Below are 19,172 nucleotides of genomic sequence, written 5' to 3'. Positions count from 1 at the left end.
AAGTGCAAGTAAAAGTGAACACACCACAGGTGTCAGTTATAGTCCCTCACTGCATAGCACTAGGCTACATGTGTGGTGGTCAACTTTGGTAAAGTCCTATGCACTCCAAGAAATGTGTTTGTCGTATACGTTTTTTAATCGGTATTTCGTTAACCCACAGAAACCTCTGGCACACTAATTCCGATTTGTTTGCGAAAATTTGCAATACGAGACCAAATGGAATCGTCGAGCAGTAAATCATTTTGTGGTCCTCTCACTTCTTGAGTTAATTAGCCTATGTGGATGCGCTAGCAAAGAGTAACATTTAGCTGCCCAGAGCACAATCACTGTCTAATCCATTCATACATCCTTTGTTTTGCGATTCCAATCCTCAATACCAAGCTGTTTTGCAATCACCTGCCAATCTCTGTCTTTAAGTGAAGTGCTTTGTGCTGAGAGATTAAGTGATTCAGATGATCAGATGCCATTTCGGATGACAAAAGTTTCATGATCAGTGAAATGTGATTGACACAATGCAAGTTGTATTTTGGACAATTTTGGATGGAGAATTTAGACTTTGTGTTCAAAGGCCTTAAAGATACAGTAGGTAACTTTCTTTCTGTCATATTTGCTGAAACTGACCCTATGTTCGAGCAGAACTACATGAAGCAGGTCATTAAAAAAAAAATCCAGCTCCTCTGGCACCACCTAAAGCCTGTAGTGCGATTTGCAAAAATCCACCGCTCCCTGTTCAGATGCACCAATCATGGTCATGGGGGGGGTGTCTAACTGCATGTCAATCACTGCTCATGCACACGCATTCATTCTCCCTTGTGGGGGAGGGGCTTAGGAGAGTGTTTGGGCTTTAGCAGAAAGGGGAGAGGGACTGATCCTCTACAGCACCTTTAAGCAGGGCTGCCAACTCTCATGCATTGGCCGTGAGACAAACGCATTTGTTTGATTTCACACGCCACACCCCTGATTTCTCACGCTGAAGTGTCAACCCGGTCGGTCAAATGCCTGAAAGATGAGTTTATCTATAGATCTACCTGTTGAGCCACTCGTGATCGACTAGTTATGCCTTCAGAGACGGTGAGGGGGTTCAGGAGCGCTCCCTGTCTGTGGAATTTGCGAAATGTCGCAAATGCGAGAACATTTCTTCATGAGCCATCCCAGGCGCATTTCCCCGGCTTCAGGTAGCCTATGCTTTGAGTATTACAGACCCGTCCATCACTTTGTGTCCACTCTCTCTGTAAAAATAGGTGAGCAGTGCAGCTGGTAAGTGTAGCAACTTCAGTTAATTTTAGTGGACTCGCTCTGCTGTGGGCAATGACGACCAGAGACCCAAATGGGCCTCTGTGTCTGTCAGACGGTATGAATGAGACACTACCATATCAGTAGAGCAATGACATGCACAGCAGACTATATACAACTCTCCAAATTTCGGAGAACACAGATGGGAGGAGTTATATTTTGAATGTGCACAAAGTTGTAAACATGAGCAGGAATCTGATGAAACACATCTGAGCTATTGAAGTCCAGGGGTTTATAAATGAATTAAAATGATGTATGATTCACATGAATAAGTGCCACATGCACATTTAAAGAGATTTACTTCCCCAACAAAAGACGCAAAAGAGGAGGATTAGAGTAAATTAGGCCTACATGTGTGTTGACTCAGCAGAGATAACGTTAAATTTGAAAAAGTTGATCTACTAGAGAATAGTTGAAAGTAATACAAGAATGCCTGAGGGCCTTATTTTTCTATATTTTCAATTGTTCCCAGCACAAATTGATGTAGAAAAGGGTAGAAATAAGTGCATAAAAATTCAGTGTTTAATGCTCAAAATTATATGTCTCCTCACAAAATCTGGAAACAAAACCTATTCCATTGGGTTGCCAGGCCATGCAGCTGTGACTGGTCCAGATGTTTGTGCCAGCTCACCGTGCATCTCTAAATGTAACTGTAAATAATTCATTAAATGTTTCATAAAATGAACAAATAGTCTTTCTTTTCCCAAAAAAATGACATACATTAAGTGGGGCACAGAGGACATTATTGGGCCTTGGCACAAAAAAAGTTTGAGAAAGGCTGTGATATAACACATGCACAAAATGAGCCATGCTGTGTCTTTTGTCTTGCTGTTGGTATTTTTCAGTCTATTTTTTGCTGGACTTTGTGGTGGGGAAAGGCCTTGATTGAAGAATGAATTTCCCTCACTGCCTATAATCTAATGAGGTTTGGTCTTTGGCCACCAATCCCCCTGGTGTCCAAAAGAAATGGTCATTTCCATTTATTTAGTTTTAAAGAATTAGAATGTATGTAAATCAGTGGTTCTCATTCTTTAGAATTTCAGTGGTCCTAGTAGATCCCTTTGGTAGACCAATGTTAATTTAACTTTGTGTCCCTGGTCCCTACACTGAGAACCACTGGTGTGTGTGTGTGTGTGTGTGTTGTAGCAGTAGAAAAGAGAGATATTGGGAGAAGGAAGTTTGTGTGAGGTGGATCTGGTCACCACAGACCCAAATCTTCTCAGCTGTTGCTACTGTCATATGCTGCACTGTCTCTTCATGTGGCACATTATGTTTGGCACATTGTATGGGTCACTTCTTATATCATAACAAGGTAATACAATGTGTAATCAAGTGATGACTGATTAACATTAATGTAAATGCTAAATGCCCTAATACCTGTTGATACTACAACAATGCAAAGTTTGCAGTTTTGCACATATCACGTAAGACTCGATTTTTCCATTTCTTCGCACAAAACTCTCCAGAAAGTGCCATTTAATGGTTTATTTAAAAAAAAATCTCACTCCAAGGTTTTTGGAAAAGTTGGCAGCTCTGCTTTAAGTATGATAGGTCAAAGTCAGTCTGCAAAATCAGGATCTTGCAAAATCAAGCAGGAACTACTGGAGTGTTTTTTTAAGCTACTGCGGTGTTAACATTGTCACATGTAGCTGCATGCTAACGGCAATAAAAGATATCATCTTGGCTGCCAATGTTGTTAAATTCTCCCCAATTCCGGGTATCTTTTTATCTATTCCGTAGTATTTGGTTTAAAAGCCTTTATCTGTGATTTTTGACGGTAGAAAGTGCTTCTATATTCTATTAGTGTCCAGTGCTAACTATAGTAGCTGCCTGCTAACACCAGGGAAACCTGTAATCTTGGCGGCCAAATTCTCCCCAATTTCTGGTCGCAAAAACATTTCCGATTGGTTCAGAAGCCTTTATCTGTGACTTTTGACAGTAGAAAGTGCTGCTCTGTTCCATTACAATCTAACATTAGCCTATTGCTAACTATTAAGTAGCTGTATGCTAGCGCCAGATAGCTGTAATCTTGGTGGCCAATGTTGGTAATTAATTTCTCCCCAATTTAGAAATGATGGAACAGAATTTTCCTTTAAGATGTGTATAGTGCACCTAACTTAATCTTTACAAAACTTTCTTTAAATACATGTTCAGTAGGAGTCTGTCAGCATTACCCCGTGCACACACTCTCTTTAACACATCCATTTACGGGCGCCTGTGTCAGATTAGGGCGACCACTCCACACACAAAGAGAGGGAACACTGTGTTTCCATCAAGCTTGAGGCCATCGGATAAAAGCCCAAGAGTGGAGGACGTGTGATTAGAGTCTGTCCGAAAAGAGGATGTTAGAAACAATGTCTTATTGACTGCAGTAAATGAAACTAGGACAATGCAGGGGCCACTCATAGGACACAGCAGCCTAAAGTAGGTCATTAAAATGCATGCAAGTGTACAGTAGCAGCACACAAAGCTCCCAGGTGTGACATTAGCTCATAATGCAGATGTGAAACAAAACCACAAATCCAGTAGGCAGAGTTTGAATAAGCTGTAACTTTTATTGCACATTCCTGTTTGGTCTTGCAACGACCTTTCACCTTTTGAACTTTCAAGACCTTGGTCTCGACCAAACACTCGAGTCAGGAGTGGGATAAAGTCGCCCAGAGTAACTGATCACAGGTCAGATGTGCACATTCCCTTTACTGAGCGAGATTTGAAGCATAGGGAGGTCTCACTGATCCCTGATCTGTGACTGGGGAAAACTTCAGTCCAGATCTTTGTGTTGACTGCATTACCCATAAGCCAAATCACTGTCTAGAGCAGGACCAACGGGGAAGGGACAGTAGTGACATCATGGAGGCGACTAGAAAGTCTTCAAGGGAGCGTAGGAATTTTCTTGATTCCACTTTGATGCTCTCCCAATGAAGAAAATACTCCCTTTTATAATCTTGAGGCTTTGCAACCTTCTGTCCTTCTTTACTCCCTGAAATCCCCCCAAAATAAACACACCTTCCCCGATCACACTAATACATAGGCTATCGTTCTTAGCAAGTTTTTTTTTTTTCCTTCTCATTTTCTTGTGACATTACCTGCAACATGCTTCAAATAGTCATTTTGGCCACCACAAATAAATTAAAACACAAACATTCATATAACACAATGTGACATTTTTTTTAGGAGGCTTCGAAAGAAAAGAAATATACATACAATACAGAACCCAAAAAATAAAAAAAAAGAACAAGAAAAGAGAAGCATTTGCAGTTTTGTTTTTTACCGTAGTTTTTTCTTGCTTTTCTTGAAAAAAGATATACAGTAGCTAGCTACCAATCACATATCACATGCAGATATAATACAACATAATCAATTCACCCAGTTAGTGTCTGCAAACTACCAATCTAAACTATATCACAAAATGATTCTCTTGAAACCTCAGCTTTTGAGATATTTTGTCTTAACGATAATTCGGTTTACAGTTTTCTCCGCTGACAAGCCGACTGATCACTATACGATCGACCCTGAAATGACTAGCCAAATTCAAAGAGGACTAACGCGCTTTCGCACATGATCACATACCAGATGGTGTTTTTTTATACTCTTTTTTTTTTTTTTTTTTTTTCACGATGGGAGTGTAACACACGTGTTTGCTCACACATGCACTCACACACAGACGGACATTTGTTATCGACCACAAACGCGACACAAGGGGTCTACTTTTTGAAACGCGGCGCAGCCCGATCCAAAACGCGGCATGCTGGCAGCGCGGCTCGGCTTCAGCTCAGCGGTTTAAACATTCCGCTCCAGGATTACGGTTGGGCCTGCTGAGAGCTGACTGGCATCCAGATGCTCACTACACCCCTGTCTCTCCTCACCTAACCCGCTGTCTGCCTTCCCTACACTCCTTCCCCCCCAAAACACGGAGCAGGAGCGGGAAATGACAAAATGTCAGTGCCGAGCGGGAGGTTTGACATCCTCCATCCTTCTGCTCTCAGCTGCTCTTCTCTAATGACACTCTGCTGAAATGTCAGACCAATTAGCAGCTTTCCCTCTGACATTTAACTGGCAGATAGCAAAACAAACACACAAGGAGCCCACTGGATTGGACGGACAGATAGTCGGTGGCTAGTAGGCGTCCGATTAATTAAGACTGACCTTGCTGCAGCCGTAGAGCAGATATTTATAAAGTCCTTTTAAAGGATGGAACTCGGGAACTGTTATGTCTCTTAAGTAATCAGAGCGGGGAGAGCAAATAATATCTGTCTTCGGCCATTTTGCAAGCCACCTGACATTTCTAGAAGCAGCCAGTGGTGATCAAAGCTCCCGCAATTCCCTCCTTTCCCTCTGTTCTTCTTCACCTCCTCCTCTCCCTATTACCTTGAGTCTCTCTATTCCAGCTGACATCAATCAGGCGGGCTCTGAAACGTACGCTCATTTAAAGCACCACTCCATCCCCGGCAGGCGCTCGAGCCCTCAGTCTGTATTCATTTCTAGGTGTTACCGCCGGCGTAAAGGCTGCAGGTGTATGCATGAGTGTGTGGGCGAGCTTTCGTGTGTGTGTGCGCGTCTGGAGCACAGCTAAACATCCGAAGCGTATATTCTACTGACCTTTAGTTCTTTACATGGAATCGGAAAGAGACAGATGAGATATTCAGTCGCAACCACACACGTGTTTGCAGTGGGCCTGCTAATGATCTGACAAAGAAAGAGGAACAAGACAGCGACAAGTAATCCAACAAAGAATACAGCACTCCCTTTAGGCCTTAGGGTCATTCACAGTAAATTATATTCTTCTCTGTTTAAAGGGTTGTCTCCCTTGCTCAAACACACACACGCGCACACACACACACACACACACACACACACACACACACACACACACACACACACACACACACACACACACATACTTAGGCCTAGCCTTCAGCTGTACCATCTGGTATCTAAATCATGGGAATTAGTCTCCTTCCTCTCCCACACACACACACACACACACACACACACACACACACACACACACACACACACACACACACACACACACACACACACACTAACATGAGAGTAGATAGAACGAAAGAAAGAGAGATGACTGACTTTCATTCTATTTATCATACATAGTCTCTGCATAAAGCAACGTGTGACTTTTTATTTCTCAATTAGAAATCAATATCCATCTAAGCAACAGTGAGCTCTAAATTTAGCCACAGGAGACGGAGAGAAAGAATGAGAAACAAAGTGAACGAGCGAGCTAAAGAAATAGATAGAGAGAGAGAGAGCACAGCTCCATGTAAATTACAATCGTGTTGCATTGAACTGTGAGCAACGGCACAGTCGAAAGAAAGGGGAAATGAAGGAGTAAATGAGTGAGTGTAAATGCCAGCGCGCTGCCTGTCTATTAAACATTAACAGCTTCATTTATATGCAAATGACCCAACAGCTACAGAGAGAGAGAGAGAGAGAGAGAGAGACGGGAAGGGATGCCAGTTCAGTGCTGTACAGAAGAAGGGAGAGAGGGATGGGAAGAGAGGGAGAGGATGGGATGGCGAGGACAGGAGACTGGGATGAGTCTTCTTCATTCAGTAGTCTTTCACATGGGTGGAAAAGTCCACACTGCCCGATTTATCCTGTACGTTCATGGGTGTGCATTACGACAAACAAAAATAAAAATAAAAAGAAAAAAGAAAAAATCTGAAAAAGAAATCCACCGATAGTAATGCACACTCCAATGCACGGGCACACACTCCCAACTGATATCCAAGTGAGTGACAAACACACACACACACACACACACACACACACACACACACACACACACACACACACACACACACACACACACACACACAAAACACACACACCTCCCTCTCAGGTCTTTCCAAAATGGGGGAAAGAATCTCCGTGGGCGAGAGGGAGGGCAACGAAAGTCTCTTCTTGGTGGAGGAGTGACGATGATGGCGGTGTGTCTGCTCTCCGAGAGTTTTGGTGGAGATAAGGACTAAAACAAATTCCCAAAAAATAATAACACAGACACAACCCCCACCCCCCAAAAAAAAAAAAAAATAGTAAAACAGCAAAAGGTGAAGATGGGAGATTGTTGAGTTAGCGTGGTGTGTCGTTTTGCGTGTCGGGGCTAGCTGGGCTAGCGCGGGGGTCGGGTGGGTGGGGGGGGTCGGAGGGTCGGCGGCGGAGCAATCAGCCGTCGGACACAGGCGGGGACACCCAGCCGTACTTCTCGTGGGTCTTCACCAGGGACTTGAAGGTGGCCTCGGCTTCCTTACGGCTGAACGCTTTCTTAGACTTCCCTGCTTTCCGACATATACGGCCCTGTGAGGGAAGACACAGATACAGAGGGAAGGGAAGGGTGAGAGAGAGAGAGAGAGAGGGAGATGAGGTTAGGATTGTGTGGAAAGATACAAAATAGAGAAGGCATCCCACTGTCCCGCTAATGGGACAGATTGACCTGTTGCTTCACTTCTTTAAAGTGCCCATATTATGAAAAAATCACTTTTTTCTGGGATTTGGGGTGTTATTTTGGGTCTCTGGTGCTTCCACATGCATACAAACTTGGAAAAAAATCCATCCATAATGTTTTGAGTGAGATATGGTTTCTGAATGTGTCCTGCCTTCAGTCTCCTAGTGAGCTGTTCAAAATCGGCCCGGATTGTGACGTCACAATCCAAAATGAGCTGGCTAACCACAACCGTTAGCTCGTAGCGTTAGCATGCTACCTCGTTCTCAATAGCAAAGCACTGCTACAACACACACAAGTTCACCATAATCTACAAAAGAACTACTTACATGTGCTCCCTCATTTAGAAGTCTCCCAGCTAATCCTGCCTTGTAACTGACCAAAGTTGGAGAAACAGGCTTTCTTTTACTGTCTCTAGAGTTAGCTAGCTGACATGCTCTACATCTGAGCTACTGCGCATTTGCGAGTGCAATCAAAGATAGTACAGAAGAAGAAGAAAAGAGGTCTCACTCTGTAGCTAAAACAGAGACCAGGTGAAAAGAGGATCTGCAGCAGTGAGAGAGAGCTGTGCAGTACAACACAAATATGGTGTTTTTTGAAAATTAAACCATGTAAACCTATTCTGGTACAACTTTAAAATATAGTTATGAACCTGAAAATGAGCATAATATGGGCGCTTTAAGACTCTTATTGGGGTCTACACACATTCATACTTTGTTTGATAAAGACGTCATCTCAATTGCATCCAGTGGGGGACACCATGACAGAGGTGTAGCTAATATTAAGGACAGCAAGCTACATAACGTCTCTGGGGATTTGCTTCCTACAAACGTGTTTTTTTTTTTCCAGCGAAGAGTTATAAATGTAAATTTATAATCAAAATATTTGTTTGTGCACTTCATTTTTTGTACGGATTAAAAGAACCAAGATATAACGTGTTAATAGCGGAGCTTTAGCGGTGCTGGTAGGCAGATTTGCTATGTAGCTGTTTCCCACTGCCTGCTGGTTTTAACCTATTTCATTTATCAATCTTCTCATCTAACTTACAGGAAATGAAATAGTCATTATTGATTTATCTGCCGATCACTTTCCTTTTTGGCCTCTGGAGAAAAATAAGCCATCGCAATAATCGAAAGGTCATGGTGATGTCTTCAAAAGTCTAATTTTGTCTGATTAATGTTCCCAAAACCCAAAGATCATATAAAGTCATCGCAACAGAGAACTGCAATCAGGATTTTAAGTAGGAGGAAAGATATTCTTGATTTTCTATATGTCTTTTTGCATTTTGACATTGATTTAGCTTTCTAGGACAAAGAAGAATATCATTGTGTGAAATAAAAATAAATAAAAAACTGTCAAAATAATATTTGTCTGATCTGAATCTGTCTGTCTGATCAAAGAAGAATATCATTGTGTTAAATAAAAAAAATAAAAAAAACTGTCTAAATAATATTTGTCTGATATGAATATGTGTTGTCAGATCAAAAGAAAAATATGTCTCTCTTGCTCAGGATTGTCAGTGGTCTTGTCAAGCTCATTCTGAAAGAAAAAATAAATAATAAAAAAAAATAATAAAGTCTTTCCAGACAAAATATAGAACGACACAGACACAGCCCACACGTGCACATGGATGACCTCACTGGTGAGTGCACTGTCGCAGGGGAGATGTTGACAGGACAAGTGGTCTGAGTGCAGGTTGACCAACATTAGATCAATGTTTAAAGTCAGGAGATGGTCTTTTAAGACGTCAGGTCCAGTTAGAAGTGAAAATATACCCTCCACAACACTGGGCAATGGGGAGATAAGTAAAGACCAGAACCAAAGACTAGTAAACAATGAAAGGGTTGTAAATATGACATAAAAATAAACATATGAGCATGTAACCCTCTTGAGCTCAGTGTGAAAAGCATCTCACACAGAGACACCACCTTGCTAAAGCCCTCCCTCATTCACACACTGGAGCTAATAATAATAAGCGTGGGATGACAGGGGGCAAAAAGAAAAAAGAAGGAGTGGGTGTGACGATATAAAGCTGCTTATTCTTTTGTTGCTGGCGGTGCTAAGTCTTCCCTAAAGAAGAGTGTGTGGGAGGATGAATAAAAAAAAGAAACGACTGTGTTCACATTAAAACACAGCTCTGATACACAGCAGCCATGACAACATGTGTGATTCATATGAATGCCACTACTGTTTGAAGTGCATCATTTCATTTATAAAAATCACCTCCGAGTCACAGAAACCTCACTAATGGAAGGTTGTGACAAACAGGTCCAACTGCGCACAGTAAATCTCTGGCCATACGCTACAACAAACATTCTTTTGTAGTCGACTCACTGGGACATGAGCCTGCTGCTGTATAATATGCCAGGTACTTTACTGTATTTGTTTGTACACGGCCTGTAACACTGCACCACTTCCCTATACCCATTTCTTGGCAGGGAGAAAATGGCACTGAGGCCACTCGGCTCCACTGAAACCTATACTGATGGAAATCTTTTAGATGGTGAGCTCCTCTGCATTCTGCAGTGCAGATAAAAACCCTCGTATTTTCAGACATCCATGGCCTGCACCTTAGTTCTGCATCTACATGCTCCTATCCAGTTTTTTTCAGGAGGAAAACACTGTATAAATGGAGCCATTGGCTCCACCGTTGAGGACGCGGGAGTTATCCATTGTTATGTAGTGACACAATGACCCTGTTCACACCTGGCATTAACATGGGTCTTGGGTGATCCGGTCACAAGTGGACAGCTCTACGTACAGCTGTGAATGCATCGAGATGCATTGAGGATGCGAGATCCGATCACTCAGGTGGTCAAAGCTGCATATGGCCACATTTATTTAGCAGTGTGTAAGCGAAATATGTACCGGGCCACATTGAAGGACCGCCTACTCAACTGACTCCCTCTGCGTAAGCGTAGCGCTCTTAAATCTCGTAAGCTGGCTTTTGGCCACAACGTCTGATCATTTTCTAAAAGCCCATAGAGATATATTACCAGTATGTCAAACATATTGGCTGACTTGGTTTGCCTGGAACACGCCAAGGTATAGACCCAGGGATAAAACTGAGATTTCTTCTTCTTAATTTCCGGTAGACTAGGCACAGGAAATCCATTGCTGCAATCTGCCGGTCAAACACCGCATTTGGTCTATCAAACAGAAATGCTGTATGTGTTATTATTATGTGTGTATTTGCATATAAAGTGGGGAAGTGAAATCCCATCACATGTGGAGAGACATTCTACCGCCAGGTGTGAACACGCCTGTACTTAGAGCTGTCCGCTTGTGATTGGATCACCCAAGATGCATGTTAATGCCAGGTGTGAACAGTGCTAATGTCTGATACACAAGACAGCATTGATCAACTTTTTTCAATCTGTTTCATTTTCCATCTGGTGCTTAAAGGAATAGTTCGACATTTTGGGAAGTGAGCTAAGTCCGGTCTGGGACAATGTTTCTGGAGAGACACAATGCTTTAGATTTTTTTTTATTACATTTTTCAATGCTGTCAACACTGCAAACAAAACTTAAACTAAAACCAATTGGAGCCAAACTATTTGTATAGACAGATATCGCTAGTAAGAAAACATAAGTAAATGTGTACATTTATTTTGTAATTTGTTGAACCAACACTTTAAAACTATTATTAGATTATTTGTACAGCAATCGGAAAAAATGGCTGATCGGGATGCATTGCTAGTTTGCATCAGTGCTAATTAAGATAGTGTCTTTTATACCTTTTAACTTTGATACAAGTAAAACAAGTGAATCTGCCTTATTTGCCAATACTGTCAATTAATACTTGAAAAATTCAACAAACTGATTTGTATTTTGAAAAAAAAATAGATTGTAGAATTCTTTCAAGGTTTGGGGTCAAAGAACAATCCTGCTGATTTACAATAAGATTAGCAATCCGTCTTTTCCTGGATTAAGGATATAGAATGATGGGGCTTTCGGTTTCTACCTTATTCAGTTTTTTTCTTTCCTGCTGTTCTTTTACTATTGTTTCTGATTAACAGTGGCTTTGGTACTATTTGCACACCTTAGTAGTGCTTTTCATGGGAATTGAATATTTAGTTCTTGGAGACATTAGGTGTTGAATGATTTTTTTGGGGGCTTTTCCACCTTTAATGGACAGGACAGCTAGGGGAGAAAGGGGAGAGAGAGAGGAGGAAGACATGCAGGAAATCGCCACAGGTCGGACTCAAACCCTGGACCTCTGTGTCGAGACATAAACCTCTATGTACCGTATATGTGCGCCTGCTCTACCAACTGAGCCAACCCGGCCACATGAATGAGGTGTTTTGAACTAAAAAGCACAATTAGAATAGGGGGTATTTTTTGCATTGGACAATTGTGTCCCTGTAAAACACTTTTGTCTTGTGGACTCCTGGGTCCACAAGACAAAAGCTCACTGTATTTTCCCTACTTTTGTCTCAACACCAAGAAAGAAAAGCACAAATAAAAGATTTAGAGAGAGATTAAACAAGTTAATGGTATCGTATGTAACATTAGCCTAGGGAAAGCATTAGTGCTCTATGTTTTAAAGCGGCCACCATTCAGTTCCTTTAACAAGAAGTGGATTTTATAGGCCAAACATTTTGAACTGCATGCTTCTCTCTATGCAATGAGACACATCAAACATAGTCCAGCGTTAATTCTCTGCTCCCATGATATCTGAGGGATGAGATCAGTATGTCCTGTTGCGCATTTGCTCGGTTATTTTGGGTCAAAAGTGATGCAGGGGATAAAGGGAGATGAGGTGATAACGTTGAACGATCTAAAGATTAGGGTTACAGTTTCAATTCCTGTAGCAACGCTGGCCTCATTTCACCGCGGAGCTTAGTGACACTCACACTCTCTCCCTCCCAATTTGTCTCTGTCTCTCTCTCCAGCAGACAAAATTTTGGATAGCTTGTCCCGCTGTTTCAACTTGTATTTCAATCAGTACTGAAATCAAACCCTGCAAATGTCCACCACGATAAGTCATTTAATTTCATGCATGAAACACAAATGAAGTCAGACAATTGAAACCAGGCAGAACGTGGCTACAACACGACTGGTATGAAGACAATGACTTGATTGTGGAAGTTGATTGGCACCCTGGAAACAAGAAAACCTTACCATCATCGGCAGGGGTTTTTCACTTGTTTTTGAGTAACTCAACTCAATGACGCAGTGAGTGACTCATTCAGATAGATATATGCAGCGTTCCTGGGGGAATCGCTTTGATCCACGCAGCCTTTAAAATGGAAAACAAATCAACCGTGTGTCACCTAAGCAGCGTTGCCTGGAACCTGCTTTGGCTCTCTGTGCAGCCAGAGGCCTGTAACACAGATTACCCTAGGCTGACAAACACAGATAATGCACCAGTTGGCTACTGTCACAGTGCATTGGTGAAAAGCGGGGATACGTTGTTCTCTTTATAAATCATAAGCAACCTCATAACCATGCATGTCTTTACGGGCCTCAAAATGGCAGCCGCTGCCCTGGATATTGTTATGGCAATTGGCCACTGTTAAAGAGGTGTGATTACCATGGTGATAGATGGCAGGGAGGAATGTACTCTCATCTTGTTGTCATTAAACCAATCACAGTGTGCATGATGTCAATATTTTTTACGCACAATAGCTGGCAATTTCACATTGGTGTGTTCCAATGTTGTTAGATGGACTCCAGCTGCATATGCCTACACTGAAACCAGTGGTTGAGTGTGTGACAGAGTAAGATAGGAGAGAGGAAGTGAGTGTGTGAATGTGTGTACTGAAGTTTTTGTGTGTTGCTCCACACAAGCCTCCAAAGGTCTTACTTCAGCATGAAAAGGTGAAATTGAGTATTTATTTAATATCTACAAGAATGGCCCAGTGTAATGGCAAGATGGACTTCGAGAGAGAATGTAAAAAAGAATGCAACGTAATAAAAGAGTGTGATTGTGTGTGTGTAAGTGTGAGTGTGTGTGTGTGTGTGTGTTTCGGGTTCAGCTGAGCGAGCGCCCCGGGCCTATACAGTGCCATGTCAGTGTTTATCTATTTCAGCTAAGCGCTCGCTCGTTGAGAGGTACACACTCGTGTAAAGTGGCTGCTGGGTAATCGTGTGAATGGCGATCAGTCAATGGGCAGAGGAGGGAAGGCCCCAGTGCATGTTGGGAAGCAGCTCTGGGGGATGGGGGATTGCATAAAGCAGACGTGCTTAACGGGGTCGGGATAAACAAACAGGGATCAATGTCATCACCATCCTCATCAGATCATTAAGGAGAGCCCTGTGGGACTGAGCGCAGGGTCATAGAAGTTAGTGTCATTGGTCTAGCTTCCTCTGTCTGCACACAGACAGCATAGCACTTTGCTGTCATTCATCCTTGTACAGTATACAAATGGCCAATCAAATCCATCACAGAAAACAGGAAACTTTAAAGGGGAACTCCACCAATTTCCCACAGTAAATTCTGTGTAAGTTATACAGTTCAACAGTATCTTGTGTGGCTCTGAAGGAACTTCCCAAAGTAGAAAAAAAATAACCCTGATGATGTCATCTTGGCTTGGGCTCAGAGACTACACATTTTTAACAGAAAGTCTGCATTACAAACTGGAGTTGTGGCTTTTGAGAGAAGTGGGCATTTCAAAGTTGGTGGTTCTTATGAAAAACACTATCCGGTTGCATTATGGGAAATGTAGAATCCAGATTCTTTGAGGCTCAACCCATAGTACTGGGGACTGAAAGGCAGGATATCTATGCCGCTTCAATTGAGACCATTTTTTATCTGTCTCTTGCGAGTCCCCAAACTTAATGAAAGTGATACTAAATAGCTGGTACACAACCTCAATTTGGTTTTGTCAGGTATTATCCTTATTTAGATCCAGGACTGCAACAAACGATTATTTTCACTATCAATCAATCTGTCAATTATAGTTTTTCTAATCATCATTGATCGTTTAGTCTATAAATTAGTTTTAGAAATAGTAAAAAAAAAAAGCCCAAGGCAAGTTTCTTTAGCAAAAAATGACTTTCTGAATTTAAGTCCAAAACGCAAAAAATATTGTATTTTCAATCATATTAAATTGAAAATAGTAGCAAATTATAACATATGCGAAGATGGAACCAGTGAACCAACTGTGCATTTTTGCTTAAAAAGTGATTCATAAGGATTAATTAATCATCAAAATTGTTGTAAAATGCTACTTGCGTCACAAAGAGTTGTACGCGAGGAAGGTCTGAAGAATGAAACATTGTCAGTGCGGGAACGATTGATTGACAGGTTATCAATTGACTCACACTACAAAGACACCTATATATCGAACATGACGCTGAGTTTGCCCACAGTAGCCTACCACCTGCATAGCCCTATGAGGCTTAATTCATGTCTTCATAAAAGACAGATCACTGTGCCAGTGATTGTCTTAAAACTAATAGTTAAGTATCTGATGGCCAGACTGGTGAACTGGTGATTACCTTTAGTAATGTCACTTCATTCAACTTGTGTGATTGTGTGTGTGGGTCTGTGTTCCCTCACAGCTGCGAGTGAAGACGTGTTTAGCTCTGTTGACTTCCACCTCACCACTTTGTCACCGTGTGTATCCTCTCACACTAAAAATAGGTAGGTAGGGAGCTTCTAAACAAGCCCCATCACTATTGTCATAGTGAACCGGTGCCCAAGGACGAATAAATATATTCTGCGTATTAAGGTTTATATATAGTTCTGTGTTTGTCATGATGCATGACAGATGAGCACATCTCCCAGAAAATTAGGACATGAAACACATGCAAGCGCCTGTGCAGGCACATATCCACAAAAGAGGCAGACAAAGAGGTGCGGGCACAGACACACACACACACACACACACACACACACACACACACACACACACACACACACACACACACACACACACACACACACACACACACAGGAATAATTAATCAATATTGTTTCCATTAGCAAACTGGAGAGGGAAGACACTGCACCATAATTAGGGAGCAATGCGGAGCTGCTAACTCATCTCCTCAAGCAGCAAATCAAGATGAACACACACACACACACACACACACACACACACACACACACACACACACACACACACACACACACACACACACACACACACACACACACACACACACACACACACACATTTTCCTCTCTCTCTCTCTCTCTCTCTCTCTCTCTCTGCTGTGGGTACAGTTTTTGCATGACCTCTATGGTTACATATGCTTAATGACAACAGAGGACTCAGGAATAATGTTCAGTTATATCATCAGAGCACTAAAAGTTGGGGGGGGGGGTGTTTGGGCAGGAGAATCCAGTGACAGTTTATGTAAGGTCTCATCCTGCCACAGCGTCGTCATACTGCTGACGTCAGACAGTCAGTGAGGAAAAAAAAGAAGCAGTGTCTACAGATGAAATGGAAATATGACAGAAATGTGAGCATCTCAAAACACTATTGGAAATTGGGATTCTTATCTGGGTGGAAAATAGACAATCTATTCAGAGTTTAAACGATTATAGCCTGGAGTGCATTTGGAGATGCAGCTGTTTCCATCGGAATTACAGAGCTGCTGCTGCAGTGCACTGAGGATGTGAAAAACAGATTTGACAGGATTACATAACCCAGTCAGTTTGAGGACTGCTGGTAGGTAGGATATACCTGCTGTCTCTAGCCATCATCACACATCACATGTGTTGAATAATTGTCTTATTCCTCCTTTAGAATAATCTGATAGGAGAGCATATGCACTGTATTAGAGCCTGTACTGTATTAGGACTGTTCCATTGCATGGCAGCAGGTCTTTGTTGTCAAAGGATGTTGATTCATGGAGGCAATAAAAGGAGAGCAAACCGGGATTGCAGGGAAGAGCTGGCATCAAGGAGATACTGAGGTTGCACTGCATGAAATGGCTGCCGTAAAGTCACATAAAGATTAATAATATTCAAAATCGTGGGTTTGCTCATAGCAGAGAGGAGGGGGAATGAGGAGACTACAGGCCTGGGATATGACAGTATAGCTTACAAAGGCTATACATAGGCTAAACATATAGCAAATACATACATTTTACTGAACAATGTTGTCTTGTAATTGTAGTTTTTTCTTTAAGACATAAAAAGGATTGGATGTATTTCCTGTTGGGATACACTTGTTTCATGAATTTTCCTATACACATGCAGTCTTGGGAGATCGCTCCACTGGTGTCCAAAAATGACACTTCATTCAAGAAAATGATGATTGCAAGTTGAGTAACATTGAAAATAGATGAAATTACTGAACAAAATATTTTCATTCCCCTCTCCATCCTGAATTGCATTAAACCAAATACTGCTTTAAACCTCCTTATTAGACTAAAAGCCTCACCATGGTGGACATATGTTGTACATGCGTAAAAGCAGTTTTACGCGTAAATTACGCATGAATGCCTTATGGGATTGCTCATACCCAATGCGTGACATGGCTGAAAATAAATGTACTAGAGATGATTAATAAGCCGTATGGTTGATGATATGCCATGCAAGGTCCCCCCCCCCACCCACACCCACCAGCCCTTCCTCCCCTCACCTGTCCTTTTACGAGGCTAGCCGCAAACTGCCTCATGACCGCTTCCACCGTGTAGGCGCTGGACCACCCGCGGGGGGTCAACAGCTCCATGCATATGGCCCCGCCGTCCAGCACGTAGCCGTTCTCCAACCGGGGCGTCAGGACCCGCATAAACGGCGGCGAGAAGGGGAAATTGTCGGGAAAGGTGACGTTAAGCAGTATGAACTCGGTGCTGGTCTCCTTCATGTCCTGCCACAGCGCCGAGTCCTTGTCCACCTGGTGCAGCTTGACGTTCCAGTCATACAGGTTGTCCTCCACCAGCTCCACCGTGATGAAGTTGTCCCCTAACCTCCGGATCTCCTGTAGCTCCTTCATCAGCCTCCGCGTCCGGACCTGGGTGCAGTGTTGCCGGTGAGGCGCCAGCGGTGGTATCGAGGAGGCACTGGTCGCTTTACTCCCGCCTCCTCCCGTCTGCTGCTTCTCCTTTGCAACATCTTTGCCCTGCTTATCCTTGCCGGACGGCTTGTCCTTGCCGAGCTGGTCCAGCTTCCTGGCCTTAATCTCCGGGGTGCTCAGGATGTTGGTTTCGTTGGCGGTCTGACAGTGTTTGTTGGCGTTGTTTTTCTGGTTCCCCTTGGTCCCCTTTAGCGAGCCCTGATGGTGCTTTGGGTCCTCGGTGTCTCGGTCGTGCAGGCGGATCAGACCGATCTTCCGCAGTAGGGTGGCCATAATTTTTATAGATCTATTTCTCCGCCGATCCCCCCGCACAGGGGCAAGAATCACCCTTGTGAAGTCGGTCCCCGTTCACAGAGAAGACCTTTATTGATGCTGATTATTGTACCGCAATCCCCCCCTCCGTTCACTGCAGCCTCAGGATGAACACAACCGGGGAGCCTGTGCAGTTTTCTCCTCAGAGCATCATCCCGACACGGCTCGACTAAAGAAACAACAGTATAACAACAAAGAAATGCGAGTTTAGATGAACGTTCTCTTACAGACAACACCAACAATAAAACAGTTTTGTCTAAATAAATCGATGGAATTCAATCCTTTTTTTTTCCTCCCCACAAGCGGACCGAACGACTGTGACTGCAGTTGTTCAATGATAGGACGATACATTACGCAGAAGCACTGAGGTGATGTTATAATACATTTAAGCAGAAGGGTGCATCATCATATCATAGCTACAAAAACTCAGGATAAAGAAATACACTACAGGGTAATCATAAAAAAACAAACATATAGGCTGACGGAAGGAAAATGATTAGATGAAAAACACACCATATGCATCACCAGGTTGTTATAGCAAATGATCTTACCAATGATTACAAAAGACACACTATGTAGCCCATAGGAATAATATAGAAACAAATTACTATTATACCCCTATTACCAATGTCACTTTAAACAGGCAATACGGTTAAATGCACGATATGATATGATAGTAAATACGGAATATATTATTATAGGATTAAAATGCCATACCCGATTAAGTCACTATAAGATCATATGCGTACAAAACATAAGCTACATATAGCCTATCCTACACTGTGAATCCTTATCATAAGAATATCAGCCTTTATGTGTGCTCTCCCGCCCACACAAACCAATATTAGACCAGCAATCCGACAGTAGCCCGTGCTTACCGTAGACGGGTGAAATTCGAAGTACGTCCGTTTTATATCCCCTTATGTAGACCGGACACCGATCCCGCTGTGTGTTAAGAAGAAGAAATGGCTCCACCATCCAGTAGACCTGCCGTCGGTGGGAGCTGCAGTGAGGGAGAGAAGGAACGCTTTGATGTGTGTGTGCAGCTCCAGCAGCTCCAGCTTTAATGCAGCCGAGGACCAACCAGCCCCCCGGTAACCCTTTTCAGCCAGTCTGTTCTCACCGGT

General features: G+C 42.7%; 1 protein-coding gene across 2 annotated transcripts in view; it reads right to left on the bottom strand.

Annotated features, from left to right (window-relative positions):
- The window catches only part of ube2ql1 (ubiquitin-conjugating enzyme E2Q family-like 1), a 39,535-nt gene extending 20,363 nt beyond the window's left edge, over nucleotides 1-19,172 (bottom strand). The window contains exons 1-3 of one of the 2 annotated variants that reach the window (XM_039821166.1): nucleotides 18,924-19,170; nucleotides 17,299-18,214; nucleotides 7,338-7,611 (exon numbers count right to left, since the gene is read on the bottom strand). In XM_039821166.1, coding sequence (XP_039677100.1) covers nucleotides 7,480-7,611; nucleotides 17,299-18,006 — 840 coding nt within the window. In that variant the 5' untranslated portion in view covers nucleotides 18,007-18,214; nucleotides 18,924-19,170 and the 3' untranslated portion in view covers nucleotides 7,338-7,479. Of the gene's footprint in view, nucleotides 1-7,337; nucleotides 7,612-17,298; nucleotides 18,215-18,923 lie in introns of those variants that run through there. The other variant, XM_039821167.1, reaches the window with a different exon arrangement.

This window comes from Perca fluviatilis, chromosome 13 (assembly GCF_010015445.1).
Source record: "Perca fluviatilis chromosome 13, GENO_Pfluv_1.0, whole genome shotgun sequence".
Taxonomy (NCBI): Eukaryota; Metazoa; Chordata; class Actinopteri; order Perciformes; family Percidae; genus Perca; species Perca fluviatilis.
Note: the sequence above shows the minus strand (reverse complement) of the source record. Positions and strands in the feature narration are given on the sequence as shown.